General features: G+C 37.5%; 1 protein-coding gene across 2 annotated transcripts in view; it reads right to left on the reverse strand.

Annotated features, from left to right (window-relative positions):
• The window catches only part of ca16b (carbonic anhydrase XVI b), a 122,632-nt gene that overhangs the window by 34,344 nt on the left and 71,759 nt on the right, over positions 1-16,529 (reverse strand). For both annotated transcript variants that reach the window (XM_037534940.1, XM_037534939.1), the window contains exons 5-8: positions 12,534-12,629; positions 9,139-9,205; positions 8,792-8,949; positions 3,537-3,729 (exon numbers count right to left, since the gene is read on the reverse strand). In XM_037534940.1, the coding sequence (XP_037390837.1) occupies positions 3,537-3,729; positions 8,792-8,949; positions 9,139-9,205; positions 12,534-12,629 (514 nt within the window). The remainder of the gene's footprint in view (positions 1-3,536; positions 3,730-8,791; positions 8,950-9,138; positions 9,206-12,533; positions 12,630-16,529) is intronic.

A 16,529-nucleotide genomic window follows, 5' to 3' on the forward strand; every position in this document is an offset into this window, starting at 1 on the left:
TCTAGAGAGTAAGTCTAGAGGGGGGGGGGGGGATAACATTTTTCCTATATGTTGAACTAGAAATTGTGCACTAAATTTTAAAGTAAAGCATAAAAATAAACGTTTGTTCCCTCTAGAGCAGGGCTATTCAACTTAAAGTAGCAATGGTTCAGTTAGATCACATTTCTTGCCTACAAAGCTTCAGATAAACAAACTAACATTAGTCAGTGGTGACTATGGTTACCCTTAAATGCTTAACCATTAATGTTTAGTCAAAGCATCCAAGCAAATAATAAGATAAAACATATATATATATATATATATATATATATATATATATGTGTGTGTGTGTGTGTGTGTGTGTGTATAAAATGTTTTATTTGTAATACAGTATATTGGCTTTTGCTTGTTAAAAACTGGACATTTTGGACTGGACTTTTATGTTTTCAGTTTATTTTATTCACAATTCTTGCTTTTAAACATTCTGTTTGTGACCAAGATATGCTGTTGCTTCACAACTCAGACCAGAAATAGTTAATAAAATAGAAAATCTTCAAAATATGGGCGAATATTCTTTTTCTGGCCTGATATCTTGTTCTGTAGTCTCTGTTCTAATGAGCTGCCTTCATCTGAGAGACAGAACTACTACAGAAGCTGAGCTGGTTCATGTTCACTTATGTTGAATTTTTTTTAACTGCTTAGTTTAGTTCACTGAAATACATGGTTAGGTCTACATCTGGTTGACAACACCTGCTGTGGAGGATGTGTTGCTTAGAAAGTCCACAAAACATGTAATTTGACCTGGTTTGTTTAAGCTTTTGTGTAAGCCACAGTAAGACAAACAGGTAGACAGGACAGATGCTGTCCTCCACACAAGGCTTTCACAACCTATTTCCCACCAGCCACAGTAGAAGCTTTTTAATTATTTTAATTTTTTGCCACATAGTATTCATTTGAGCAGGTTTATTTTTAGAATGAATATTAATGATGATTGCTCTGCCTCTCGGCTGTGTTACATTCCTCCCTACTTCATCACAGCCAAGAGCAATCAATTCCCTCTGCCAGGGATGGAAACAACAATCATTATTTATAGAGAGAGCATACGCACTCCTGCCCATTCACTGTGTTTGGTCTGGAAAGTCACTCTGGCAAAGGCAGTCACTTCATGGTACTCTCTAGTACTATATACTGTTATACAGCTTGTTCCCAAGGGCACTTGGCATTCCAAATGCACCAACAGTATCCCCTTAATGTGCCAAGTGAGTACAACTCCAAACAGGGAACAAAAGGTCTCTTCAATGTGCAAGCAGTAGAGTTAGGTAACATGACTGTGCCCTGTACTGTATTCACTTTGGGTGTCATGATATGCATATTTTCAGGATTGATTTTGAATTACAGTCCTTTATGTGTTACACGTGTGTAATTCTACAGAGGTCTAATCATTTACTGCACTATATACTACACAATTAAAAATTGTAAAAATGGACTAATTGCACTTATTTTATAATGCCCTCTAAAAACATAAACCCCAAAATCACAACCCTTACAATTTATAGGGCCCATATTATGGGAAACTGAAGTTTAGGGAAGAAAAAGAATATGATGTAGTATTTAAACACTCTCAGTTTCAAAATGTAACATTCAATCCATCAACATATCCATCTGTGGAAAATAAGCTGCAAAAAAAGCCCATTTTGAATTTACTGGTTGTACAATGTCATAAAACCAACACATTTACATATATACTCTAATTCAGACTACAGTTGTTTAACTACGCCCATCCATGCTGAATTTATAAGGAGTGTTTTTGCCTGGACTGGCTTGAGAATGAGCCAGTCAGCACATAGCTCATTTACATATATCAGTCAGGTTAATAACAAAAACTGCCTGTCTAGTTCTGAGAGATGCAGAGGCATTAAAAAATTGTAATGAAAAAAGTGAATTATGACTGTTTATGACACACAAACTTTATAAGCAGTCCACAATAAAAAATGTAAAATATGGGCCTTTTAAGTGACTTCAGAGAAAAAGCCCAGTCATTCGAGTATGGATGTGTCCATAACATAGTCTTCAATGTTAACAGTCTACTTTACTTTAATAGAATGCACCTAGATGCCTACTTTTGATCATTGAGTGTAGTTTCCACTAAATACGCACTGTATTTGTTTCAATTATGATTTTTCAGTATGTTTTGAAATTATTAAACCCATAACATCTACAGATTCCCTACAGCAGATAAGCTTCACACCATCTGTGCAGAATCCTTCAAAGTTTTTATAAGCTACATTCATATTACAAGCCTTACTACTCAGATCTGATCTTTCTGCCTTCGTGGTTCCTATTTATGTTTGTTTGTGACCCATATCTGTCATTAATGTGAACGCATCTCTGGCCTGAAACGACCCGCATGCACACATCTAATCAATAATGTTGCGTGAATGATCCTCGAGCATCATGAACAACTACAACAAATCAACAAACTAGAAGTGCAGGCCTCATCACAAAGAACACTATCTCTTAGATGTTTAAAGTTAGGAAAGAAGAAAGATAAATTTTGCAGCTACAACTGGTAAAACTATTTTAAGTACTCTTTTGCTGTCATTCTGTCAACACCAGGTGATGGTAATATGCGCATGCAAATCACTGTAAAAAATGATGCAACTTTTTACCTAAGCAGGTAAGAAAACCTGGTTGAAACCTTAAAATTCTAATATCAACAAAGCATTTAACTTATTATTTTAAGTAAAATACATACTCAAAATTTTAAGTGAACCAGTTTTATCTACTTATTTTAGTTAAAAAGCTGCATAATACTTTACGTAGCAATAAAATAAAAAAAATCTTGAGCTCAAACTGACCACTCTCACAGCAGTTGCATGGACACTAATTTGATATGTATCCAGTCTAGGACCACATTTAAAAGTCTCTGTTCACATTACCAGACTGAAGTGGCACAAATCAGATTTTCTGCCTTAATGTGCCACAGATTTGATATTATCACAGCTTTATGAACACAGAAATTGAAACTTTTCAAATCATATCTGAGCTACCTTCACATGCAGCCATGAGAGCAATTTGTATGTTTTGCTTCACTGCACATGCACCATCATTCAGCATTAACGTCGCAGGAGTGCCTAACTTGAAACACTGCAAAAGCAACACATCTGGCCCTTTTTTGCCTTTGTCTCGCAGCTGAGAGCGATTTAAGGCAAAAAATGTTTGTAATGATGGCTTGTTCTCCTAGTTGCTGGTGTTGAGTTAGATGCCCTGAACATGCATATTATTTCAGGGCACAGGTTCAATCACATGATCTAAGAAAAAACTCAGAATTCATAAATAAAAGTAATGTGAATGTAGTCCAATTGACTCAGATCTGATATGAACACAGTGAATAAAACAAAATACGATTTGACACAGTTCTGAAAATATCACATCTGGGTCACTCTATGGCAAACAATTGGATTTGTGCCACCTTAGCCTGGTAATGTGAAAGCCATGCACCTCAGTCTGACTTTTAAAAGATGACATTCTATTTTTGCCTTGACAAACGTCCTCACCTTTAGAGGCCTCAGTATCTGCAGGGCTGGCCTGCCCATCACTGGAATCCGGAAACCAGGCATCCTTCACCGCTGATTTGTACAGTAACCGGTTATCCAGATTTTGAGTGGGCCGGTGGTTGTTCCTGAGATATTCCACTGACTTCACATGGTCCTGCTGCTCGGTGGTGAAGATTGAGTAGAATGCCTCCAACTACAGATAACAAGGGATAAAAAGAGGGGAACAAAGCACAAAAATATTGATGGTGAACAACATGTGAAATATGTTCACACTTGACTTGCTGATGACACACTGTGCACATACAACCATCTGTTTCAGTCACCACTTCGCCAGAGTTGATGGCCTTTGCTCTACTGTGAGACTGATAGCTTGCATGCTGACAAGTGAGTCAGTGTCTGAGAACTAACAGTGTGCCTGGCTAATAAGATAACAGCACATGTCAAGACAAATTTCACAGCTTCTTCAGGTTGTCTGTGTGAGTGTTTTAATCTGATGGCTTTGTATGGAGTGATACATAATGAATAACAGCTCTGGAGGGCTACTAAATGGTGCAACTGGCTAAGAACGCTGCACCCTGTTGCTGGAATCCAAGGCCTCTCATTTATTCACAGAGTTTAAAACACAGAACGTGACTGATTTTCTTGGGTGTAATAATTAATGTTGTGGTAGTTCTATTGTTAGAAATAAAGATACTATACTGATACATTTTTTGTTCATTAAGCTATAAGAAATGTAAATGTACCTTCAATGGTACATTAGTGGTTTTAAGGTACAGCTGTGTACCTTAAATAGGTATTTCCAGGTGAAAAATACACATTTCTATCCTTTCATAACCTAATGTTTTAAAACAGAACAATAAATGAAAAAGCCTGGAGATGAAAATATAATTTCAGTGGATTATGGTACAATTATTTCTCCTGACTAAAGGCACTGAGATGTACCCTTGAGGGTCCCACCCCATTGACAAGAAGGGCACTGCCCCAAAGACAGTTTTTTACCTTTTTTCTGAGAGTGTACCGACTTCTCTCAAAATGTAATGGATTATATTATTAATTACTTCCTGAAAAAAGTACTCATTACTTCTGCATATATCTGTAAAACTCTCTTGTGGCAACTGTACATTAGATAACCTACTAGTCCTTTTCAGTAATTTATTCAGAAAGAGTCAATTACAGTAAACATCATTTAAAAGGCCTCTCAATATGCCTGTCTTTTAACAAGACACTGCCAATAATACTTTACAATGAACAGCCGATACTGTCTGAAAACCAAGAATCCAGGCATTAGAAACAGCTCAAAATCAGCTGCTTTTGAAACAAACTGTTTATGAATCTAATGTTTAGCTTACAGAGCTGTAACTGTGTGAAAATCAGTCTGGTCTTCTTAGGTGAGGTTGATTTTCAGCTCTACCTTCTATCAGTTTCATATTAGCATAATTAGATGCTACAACAGATTGTTTGCTGAGTTCGGAGCTCGCACTGCACTGCTTATATTCACAATCAGAGTCACGCACGTAGCACGCACATGTGCAAATTACATACAAGAGCATGGAAATGATTTATGATTTAAATGCATTGTAAGTAATTTACAGTTGCATGCACTGGTAAAATGACATCTTTTGTTGATTTTCTAAGTGAAAATAAGGTAACACATCCTCTACAGAGAACACACTTCTCCACATGTTAATTCACAATTACTGTTTATTTGCTCAGTCTAACACATTGTAAAATATGATAAATAAAATATAAAATGTGGTCTGTGCATTTGTTATGGCACAATTTGCATTTGCAGTAATTGCAGAAAATTCAGTTTTTAGTTTGTTCCCAATAGAGGATGATATTTTCAATGAATAAATTCAATAAAACATGTTATTTGACCTGGGGTTTTCAAACCTTTGTATATGACCTTTGTCAAACCAAATTTGAAAAATCTGAATTCAACTTCTAATGTTTTGCTTTTGGGAAGATCAGTTAGCACTAGAATTTGCCTTTTTCAATTTCAATGGAAGCAACATTTTTACTTGTATGAATGCAGCTTAAACTTGCAGTAATTAAACTTACATTTCAAAAGAGTAAAAACATTTTTGAAATGAAAACATATCAAATAATTTTTAGCATTAAATGTTCAGATTGAATTCTCACTCTGGACTGGAAATTTTCATTTTACATATAAACGTCCATTTCAATTAAACTTTTATAACTCCATTTCTTTATTTTTTTACATAATGTGAATATCAGCTGCTCAATACGTTTTATTGACATTTCATGATAAAAAGACTAATATAAATGTGCCAAATTTACTTGGTAAAATGTGGCTCCATCAACTTCCTTTCAAAGTTTAGAAGGCCTTTTCTTCCCCTGTAAAGTTACCATTTCTTACGGAGATATGAGCAATGATGAATGATGTTTTATAGACTACCGGGGACTTTTAAAGTTGTTCGGCAGTCATTTTTAAATTAGTCTGGCCTTACACAAGTACAGCAGTGTAGGATTTATCATTATTCGTTGCATACTTCTGTGTGCACAAACATTTGAGAGATAACACTGTTCTAGGGCATACTATAGTTTTTTTGTGCACAGATGTAGAACACATCCTTTGATAAATGAGGCCCCAGGTTCAAATGATGACAATAGTGGAACTGCCACATCAGCCTTGTGGTCAGAAGTCCAAAACAGTTAGTCCTGCTCTGGGAGGGAGGAACTGCTTAGGTCCTCTTTTTGTTTATTTACAGCAATGCTAGCCAATTGTATCCATCTAATAGCTCATATACATTTAATTTAGTGCTCTCCTAAAAGCATGTTTAGCTACCCTCAGTTGCTGTGTGAGCAGTAAGTTTGACAAGATGCAATGGACGGCTTACTGTGGACTGACTGAGTGAAGAGTCTGAATACAGCAGAGCTGATAATCCCTCCTGGAGGGCAAAGCTGTATGTGCATTCACACAGCCTTTTAGGACCTGATTCACCTGAGCTACAGGTTAGAAAATAATAGTACTTAAGCTTGGTCAAAATGCTGCTATACAATGATTTCATGAAAATATGATTCAAGATCAAGTAACTATAGGAATATATTAAGAGATCTGATACATGTGGTCCCTATATTACAGTGATGTGCCTGGACTTGGTCTGATTTCTGAGCATTAAAGGGCCCATATCCTATATTTTTCTTGTAATCGTTAATTTTTACATGAGCATTTTGCAGCAATATATTCAATACAGGAAAATTTGGTTTTCCATGAAAAATAAACAAAGCTGCTGCCTAAAAGGGCTAACTGTTTGACAACTTAAATGGTACATTCTACTACATTCTACACTGTGTCACATCTTTGAGTTTAATCTACTTCTTGCAGTTTGAGGCAGATTGATATGTACATCTGTTTATAAGGAGATTTTGTCATTAACCAGAAAGTCTTACCTAGAGTAATGGAGCTGGTGAGTTTGGGCCTGGTGGGAGAATGGGAATTTTTAACATGGAAAAATGTTCAGCCTGGTGCTGGCCTGTTCCGAAGAACGGTTATATACCAAACAACAGGCACAGATGAATCATGCATATGCACATGTGTTGGAGTGAACACAGGTGTGAATCTGCAGGTAGGGAGTAGAGAACCTGTCAGTTTCTAGTAGGAGGTAATGTTTATACATGACTGTGTGTGGCGCATTCGTAGCTCCAGTCCTCTTTCTTTTAAACCAAGACTGTTTATGTCCCACAGGGCAGCTTTCTCTTCACTGCAGCCTTTCATACAGGCACCTAATCTGACTGAAAGCACTTAAATAATTTAGGTTTATGAAAGACCTTCCTAAGCAACAGGAAGCAAAGTCACCAGGTGCCTCATTTATAAAGAAGCACTTCAATTTCATTCTAAGTTTGATCTCAAGTTCTCAGTATTTGTGTACAGTTGTTTCATGAAACCGTATTTTTGCATTTTAGTCTTAAAAAAGTGCTAAAGGGGTTATTATTGGAGATATAACAGAAGAACCACACTTGGTTACCTAAACAACTATGTCTGAAAAAGAGATTTGTGTTGAACCTGAACAGCTTTCATATAATGTAGAGGTTCTAAGCCAATTTAAGGGTTCTTCCTTGAATGTTCACATTCAGGTTCCTTAAGCATTAAAAAAGGTTTATCACACTCACACAATCCATTTATAAATTAGTTCTCTAAAGACCTAAACACTGCAATGTTTTTATGGAACCAAAAGTGCTTCTTCTATGGCATCACTCGTCTTTGGCATCTTTAGTTTTAAAAAGATAATTTGTGAACAACATACATAAATGATAAGGCACCTAATATTCTATATTTAACTATTTACATTCTGGATATTAATTTTATTCTTTATACTATACAGCTTCATCAGTTATTCTGAGAACCATCTACAACTTTGTTCATCATTCTGGACCATCTAATATATCTTTTTGTTTGAATGATTCCAAACTTTTCAAGAATATTGTTACTAAAACTTCAGATTTTTTCCATGTTGGTCATGCATCAAAAACACTACACAAATTAAGCCTGATTGAACAAGGTTGTGCTGTGGTGATCACTGCAAACATCAGAGAGCACCCTTAATTTTTTTAATGTCCAGTCAAAAATGGAAAAAGTGAAAAATGTTAAAAAAATAAATAAAAGCTACAGAGAAAATGGAACTCCTAACAACCGAGCAAGACCTGGCAGATCACCAGAACTGTGCCAATCAGATATCCAGATAAACAGCACTTAACACTTTCATCTTTGAGAGAGAGGAGAAAATCAAGCTCCACTCTTGCTCCAGATTGAAAAAATATAAAGGTGTTTCTGTCCATCCTTCCACTGTGAGAAGACAACTCAATGCTATGGGTAGCTGTCACGTTGTCTAAACAAAAAGAGCAAAAAATCAGAAAAACAATGGACTGGTCACCCCAGAGTCCAGACCTTAACATCACTGGAAGTGTTTGGGAGTCAAAAGAAGCAGAAAATGCATCCAACTTCTAAGCCTGAACTTTGGAGGTGTTTAGATAAATCCCTGCAGATTTCTATGAAAAACTGAAAGCACATCTCCTGAAAAGATGGCAAGCTGTAATAAAGGCAAAGTCTATTATTTTCAGACCTTGAAGCTTCTGTGTCATTTTTTGTTAAATACATGTGTTCTACTTTTTTCCTGACACTGCAAAATAAAACTGAAAATCAAATAAATGAAGGCTGTCTGGATGGCGGTTTCTGACTTTTGCACAGTACCATGTGTGTGTATGTGCACACATTATTAAATGGATCTGCTTACCTGGCGGTAGGACAGATAAACAGGTCGACTGAAGATGATCCACTCCACGACTTTACTGCATGGGGGTGTAGTCAGAGAGCCTGTGTAACGGTAGTAGCTTCCCAAAGAGGATGGCAACAGGTCCCTCAACACAAAAGGCCCGAGATTCGTCTCTTTCTCTGGTGAATATGAGACACACAACAAATATAGCACCCAAGCTAATGCAGTGCATTTCCACTCTCTCACTAGGCTGTTATTGTGTAGTTGATGGATCCATATGAATCTGGCTTTTGTGTCCCTACAGTTGTAATATCCTACACTCTGGCATGAGGGAGACATTCTTTCAGCCTTTTTAACTCGAAACTCACCGTGATGAACAACACGTTTGAGACCCGTGATGATGGGCTCAGCTGCCATATTGTCCTTCTTCCCCACCTGCAAAAATCCAATAACAAAAGGCTGTTCAGAGAAAGGCAGAGAGATTCCATTTGCGTATGCTTATTCAGTACACATCCTTCACTGCTACCATAAATTATTCCACAAGAGGGTGAGAAATGCTTTAATGTAAGAAAGTTCTGATACGCTGATCTAAGCACTTCTTATTTATGCTGGTGAAGACTCTTATTCAGGTCATTAGATGGTAAGCATTCACTCTTATTCTCTAATGTGGGGAGGCTCTGTTTGGTGGGATAGAAAGGCAGAGCCCATGGGAACCTCCAAACCTAGGAGCTCCACATTGATTAGCTATATAAAACCCAGAGGCATGGCCATGTCCTGCTTTAAACGACACCATCTGTCTAGCTCCTAATCGCGGTAAGCCATAACGCTGTCATAGCCGGCCGTGAGTGTTTAGTTCCCCACACGCACACAGTCTTTCACTGCCTGACAATGGACCTACATAGAACACACCTGTGCTCCACTTTTCCGCCTGAGGAATAGACCTGTTGCCTGAGGGACAGCATGTGTGAGAGGGGTCTTTGTTTTTGTGCCAATGTGTGGATGAAAAAGTGAACAAATGCTTTATGTGGAGGTACAAAAACAGCCAAATGATAAATGGACTGTAATTTACTGCTGGCTTCTGCACTGTGAATAACAGGTTATCACTGTTATTTATTTAAAGGACCAATCCAGTGTTTTTCGACCTAAACTGTATCACACAGCACACATTCAATTTTCAAATATAATAATTAAAGTAAACATCTGTAACATATGAAAGAACAGGAAACACACTGATTCAAAATTTATTTATAAAGCCAATGGGCAGTTACAGAAACACACCCCACTGTTTTTCATTATAAGTAAGTTTTAAGTCAATGAGTATTCTTTTCTAAGCATAGCGCAGGCCTGGGCTATATCTAAAAATCGATTATACTACATGGGAAACCATGTATTATTTTTCAGAATTTTGCAAGGCATTCAAGGACACTTGAGCCATAGGAAAAATGCTTTCCTCAGACAGTTTGTCTCACTCTGCAAAACACAGTCTCGAGAGTGAAATTAACGGTCTTGTCTCAGTCTCAACATCATTCAGACTCAGTCTTATCTCAGTTCAGGGGTAAAGTGGAGTCTTCTCTAGACCAGGAGAGTGCAATGCCTCTGTCTGAAGTAACTGGAAACTGAATTTTTTCTGACATATTATCAACAATACAGCTGGACGGAATAACAGAACAGTCAGGTCTCTACTACAAAACCTGTTCAATCTGTTTGAGGATCTTGATTGAACTTTTCATGATGGATTAACTAACTGGAAAAAATGTTTCTTGATGTTCATTAGTTCCAAAATTCCAACATCCTCTGAAGACAGATCGGAATGACATTATTACTATGGTTTCATTTAATAATGAAAATGGATGTATGTTGTTTGGTTTATGTTCAGTTGACTTTAGATGGTAATTCTGAGTAAGTTTTAGAGAAGAAGGGACAGAGAAGAATCTCACATCATTGCTTCCACAAGTCACAATGCAATGTTGGACTAAGACTATAATGTAATAATAATTAATAATAATTTTAGACTATATATGATTTCATGTTTTATTCACAAAATATACGATGAAATAGAATATTATATATCGCCTACAGCAGCAAAGATATGGGTAAATTTGCTCTACTGGAGCCTAATATCTTAAAGCTCTGCAATAATGTTTAAACAGTACAAGTGAATAACACAGTAAATGTACATATTACGTAATATTATTTAGCAGCTACTTGAAATTAGTCATTAGTTCTTTGTAGTTCTCAGTTTTCTTTCCCAGTGCGCCCTTTGAAGCATTTCCATTGGCTTACGGCTTGTTAGTCATTGCCGATATTTGATGACATCGCCCTGTTCACCAGACCTAGTACAAGGGAATTACTGTACTTGGCATTCAATTCACTGTAAATGATTTTGTAAAATATAACAGCATTCGTGAAATTATGTGCTTTATTAATTTTCTAATTGAAATTACATTAACACATGATCTACAGGGATACTTAAATACAGCATTTGTTCGGTTTTAGTTTTTAGTGCACACTCTCTGCTTATTTGCTGACTTTGTTCAATATGTTCAGTTTTGTCAAATAAACAAATTTGACAAAGTATTTGAGGATTACAATGTGCAGAGGTACATTCTTCAACAAAACCTGTCATTTGACCAGGGGTGCTCAAACTTTTGCATATTACGTGAAAGTCACAAAGCAGTAAGCATGAGTGAAATATGTAAAATACACTACATACTCAGAAGTTAAGTGATACTTTTTTAATCCCACAACTAAGGAAATTCCACCACCGCATTTAACCCATCCCTGAAGTGAAACACCACATACACACTAGTGAACACACACACTAGGGGGCAGTGAGCACACTTGCCCGGAGCGGTGGGCAGCCCTATCCACAGCGCCCGGGGAGCAACTGGGGGTTAGATGTCTTGCTCAAGGACACCTCAGACATGGAGGTGAGTAGATGCTGGGGATTGAACCGGCAACCTTCTGGTCATAGGGCCAGTTCCCTAACCTCCAGCCCACGACTGCCCAAAAGCATATAGCAGTTATTTCTGCAGTAGCTATCAGAACTACACATTCTTTTATCATGTCCGGTTATTGATTGACCAATGCGGTTTTACGCAGGAATGGTCACATAGCAGTCGCAATACGTAGCCATATTGTGCAGCTCAGTTGCACGTATTGCACTCAGACCTACTCACAAAACACAATCTGCACTCTTTATTCAAATGTAGTTTTTTCTGAACTTACAAGAAACAAAACAAGAAATAGCTGTATCACACAATGCTTGACCCACTGACAGCTAGAGAGGAGCAGCAGTAATATTCTCCTGTCTCATTTATTTTAATGTTTTTTTTCCACCAACAAAAGGACAAAAGACAGCTGAAGTTTTAGAGGTTTATGGCTGGAGGGCAAGTTAGCAAAGGTCCTCTTTCACCTGTTGCTACTGCCCTGATAAAGCTGGCCGCCTTCAGCAATGCCAGCCAAAGTAAATCAATCAGGCTTTGAAAAGGTTCATGCTCCTCTCTCTCCCCCATCCCCCTCCTCTGAAGAGGATAGAAGAAGTGTGCACACAGTAGAACCACGGTGACAGTCATTTTATACCAGACTTATCAAATCCTTCTGAAGAGAAGGTTTCTGGATGAGCAATTTTAGCATCATGCTCAGTGATTGAAGAAGGCCTGTGTCATAAGCACAAGTCAATCATGTCCTCCCTCTCACTCCTTTCGCTCTACCTACAAATGCACTTTTTTGTGAGTTGAGAAGTGCAGATGTGGATCCTTACCTGAAAGAAGACAGCCATGGCAGCGATGATTCTCCTCTCCTTTATGGCAGTGCTGAGACTGTCAAAGTCATCTGAATTATAGAAGTAAATCTGCATCTGTGGGCACAGACAGGCAAATGTGTTCGGCTTTTCATTGGCTTTTTCAGAAACTGACAAGGTACCAAATGGCTCACACCTATGCAGTGATTTGCAAAACAAATGCTACAGTAAGTTGCCATTGATCTGTGAGGCAATCTCCTGATTGACTCAAGCAGAAAAACCCAATTCTGTCCATAAAGGCAACCCTAAGTAAAATACACCCTCATACCCTCATTCATGAGCCAATACACATTTTGACATTTGTGACAATTAAAGATTATTTTTTCTCACAGAGGAAAGGTTTTAGGGGAAAAATGCAGAGCTCCACATCAAATCTGCTCAATACAGCACGCTAAACATTGTGTCCACAAGGCCATAAACATTGTCTCAGTGCAGTCGCACAAATGAGTTTAAAATAAATGCTAAATCCACCGACAGAAGAGGCAGGAGGGTGCAAACAACGAGGGAGAGAAGAGAGAGAGAGATTGTTGAAATGATGGGAATAGGATTAGGCCTCTCTATGACGATCACGTTCCGACTGAACTAATTCCCTGGCAACCTCTCATCCTCCCCTTCGGATCATTGTGTTCCCTCACCATGTCAAATTGAGGATATTTGTTCAACGTTCTTCTCGCTCCTGAAATGAAGCAAGCGCATTGCACATAGCCTGTTCGCTTTCAGCCATAATGGGGAAAAAATTATTCCTTTTCTTAAACCCCTATTATACAGGCTGTAACATGCAGTGTTTACACAACTGCCTTCAAACTTTGCATTGATGTCGCTTCTGTTGGCGATTTAGTTTAATCTGATAAGTGGGCACTGAGCCAGTGGTCAGCTGAAGCCATCTATGAATAATTGGATAAGGCTCACTGCGTCTTCTTTGTGTTTTTTCGCCGATAATGTTCACTGGTGCGTTGACAGCGATACATGTCAATAATGTCAGTTGTGCTCTGTAAATACTGTGAAGTTTATCCCTCTAATGAGGCAGCCATGACAAAGAGTGATGTCCTCTATGGGCCCAAACTACATGCTAAAAGCAAAACTTTTCAAAATTCTTCCTATTCCTAAACTCAAAGCTGTTTTCCATGTAGAATACACACTGACAGGATAATCTAGGTAAGATAAGACTTATGCAGAAAGCGGCCTCTTGTTCTGCTACCAATTCAGCTGCAAATGCATTTATCTAAGTTGACTTGTTATACATTATTCAGTCATTTCAAAGTGTCATGCTGTGACAGATTATTATAGGGGAAATCCACCATTTTTTAAATTTTGGGCATAATTAAAAATGTAACAAGTAAACACAGTCATTCAGAGTAGTGTGAAATGGGCCAGCGAGATGAGGATCAGGATTGTTCATAGTGCCGGTGATAGGAACCAGATGTCTGAAGAGTTCAATGCCTCTAAAAGCAAAATTCTTATAAATACTTTGTCTTGTGTCAGTTACATTGTTTCACATTAGTTTTAAGATATTTCATTGCCCAAAACACATTTAAAAGTCATTTATGTTGAAAAGGTTGACGCAGGGCATGGTATGGCATACTGGTCCCCGAAGAAAACATTTTTCCAGATTCACGCCTATTTTACTATTTTCAGGATTGCATTTGAAACTCAGAAGACACATGTATGTTCACTAGCTATTTTTCATGGTAAATAAAATGGCCAAGCTACACAATATATTGTTTGAGAATCATTACTGTAATGCTTCAATACTGATATCACAGGAGGCTGCACAAACCCTCTAACCAATAACCCTACTTACACTGCATGCTGTGAAAATGGTGGCCAATCACAGTCCCAAATGAGTTTCTCTAAGTGATTTGATTAATCAAGGCTTGTGTAATCCAACAAAACAATTTGGGCAAAATAACGCAGGCCAATCTTTAATCACGTCAGGTTATTGATTCACCAGTGCAGTTTTAAGCAGGTATGGTCACATTGCAATCTTAATATTGACCTCACAGATTCACAGAACTGTGAAAAACATCAAAATCTGTACTTTTCATTCAAATGTAATTATTTTTTGAATTTACAAGAAATGAAACCAGGACTAGGCATAAAGTTCATTTCAAGATGACAGCTGGAGAGAAGCAGCAGTAATATTCTCCTGTCTCATTAATGTTTTGACCACCAGCAAAAGGCAGTAGAAGTTTTAGAGGTTGATGGCTAGAGACCCAGTTAGCAAATGTCTCTTTCACCAGTTGCTGCTGTTCTGGCAATGCTGCCCCTGTTGAAAACATTTTTTGCAGATCTACGACTATTTTACTATTTTCAACAGTATATATAAAACTCAGAAGACATGTCTTCGTTCACTAGTTATTTTACATAGTGCATTAAATGTAATCCCTGTTTCCTCTCACCACTGCAAAAAAAGAGAGAGTTGACTCTCTGCAATGCACTCACATCACACCACTCTAAATGACCCCTCAATTATTCTGCAGAATTTTTTGAAAATTGGTAAAATTATCCTTTAAAGTGACATCAAATGGGAATTTCACCATTTTTTTTGTATAACTAAAGATGTAAGATGTATATAAAGTCATTAAGGGGTGGTTTGAAATGCACCATTGTAGAGAAACATATCAAGTCAGAATTGTTCCCAGCAGTGGTGATAAGAACCAGGCCTCTGAAACATTTAAGTAAAAGCTACCTCACAAAGTTTTTACTTCCAAATATGCAACCCAATGCCTGAGAAATTGTTGTATCAGCAGTTTTAAGCTAGAATTTTGTGTAAAACATAATTTAAAAGACATTTATGGTGTAGTTTGGTTGTTTAAGATGTACGACTATTTTACCATCATTAACATTACATATAAAAATCCAGAACAAGAAGTTACACTTATTGTTTTGGATAGTAATATCCATTACTATGTTATGTATGGTAAAATATATTTGTGTTCCAGTTATTGTGACCCTTGGTTCCTGTAAAGAAAAAGTTAATGTTTCTCTACAATGCACTATTCCACATCTACCTGTCTGGAATGACTGTTTAAACTTGAAAAATTGAATTATTCACAAATATAAAAAATTCGGCTTTAACAAAGTGATGTTTTTGTTGGTTTTGCATATGAAGACAACACTTTATGCCACAAAAACATTGCCAGATGGTAGAATAAATATTTCTACTTGTTCTACTTGCTCCAGGTTCTGTATCGGTGCTGTGGACTTGCAGTTGTTTCCGCCCTTGGTGTATTTTGTCCTTGAACAGAAGCTGAGCTGAAATAATGGTCTGCCTCTGAAACCAAGAGCAGTATGCCCCTGGCAACGAAACGCAACACAAGACCCCAGGGCATCCAGGCAAGAGCAGCTGAGCACTGAGCAGAACTCCCAGCCCAAGCAGAGTAATTAGGAGCAGACAGCATAAGAAAGATTTGAGAAGGAATTAAAACCCTAATACAGAAGAAAGAAGTATGAAGTCAAAGTCTCGCTAATGAAAACCAGTCTCCCTCCGACTTCCTTTAAACTGCAGCCTTTAATGGTGCCCATTTGTTGTCTGTGTCAGCATTCACGAAAACATATTAACCATTTTTTTTCTTCTTCACAAGCTTTAAATCACATTAGCCAATTCACTTACTCTCAGAAGCCTATTTACTCAGTGAAGATTGATCTGAGGTCTGACAAACAACTGCACCTACATGTGTCAAGCTAATAAATCTGAATACAGTAGGACAATAGATACAGTCTAAGATAATATAGATAAGCATATGCCTGGTTGTGAAAGCTTGGGCATATGTGTAATGCTATAAACATCTGAGGTAGTTTTAATGTGATCAGCCATCACTACCTACATTTTTCTACACTCATTGTCTATTTTATCAGCTCCACTTACTATATAGGTGCACTCTGTAGTTCTACAATTACAGACTGTAGTCCATTTCATTCTCAACATATGTTGTTAGCCCCCTTTTACCCTGTTCT

Source organism: Pygocentrus nattereri, chromosome 26 (genome assembly GCF_015220715.1).
Source record: "Pygocentrus nattereri isolate fPygNat1 chromosome 26, fPygNat1.pri, whole genome shotgun sequence".
Taxonomy (NCBI): Eukaryota; Metazoa; Chordata; class Actinopteri; order Characiformes; family Serrasalmidae; genus Pygocentrus; species Pygocentrus nattereri.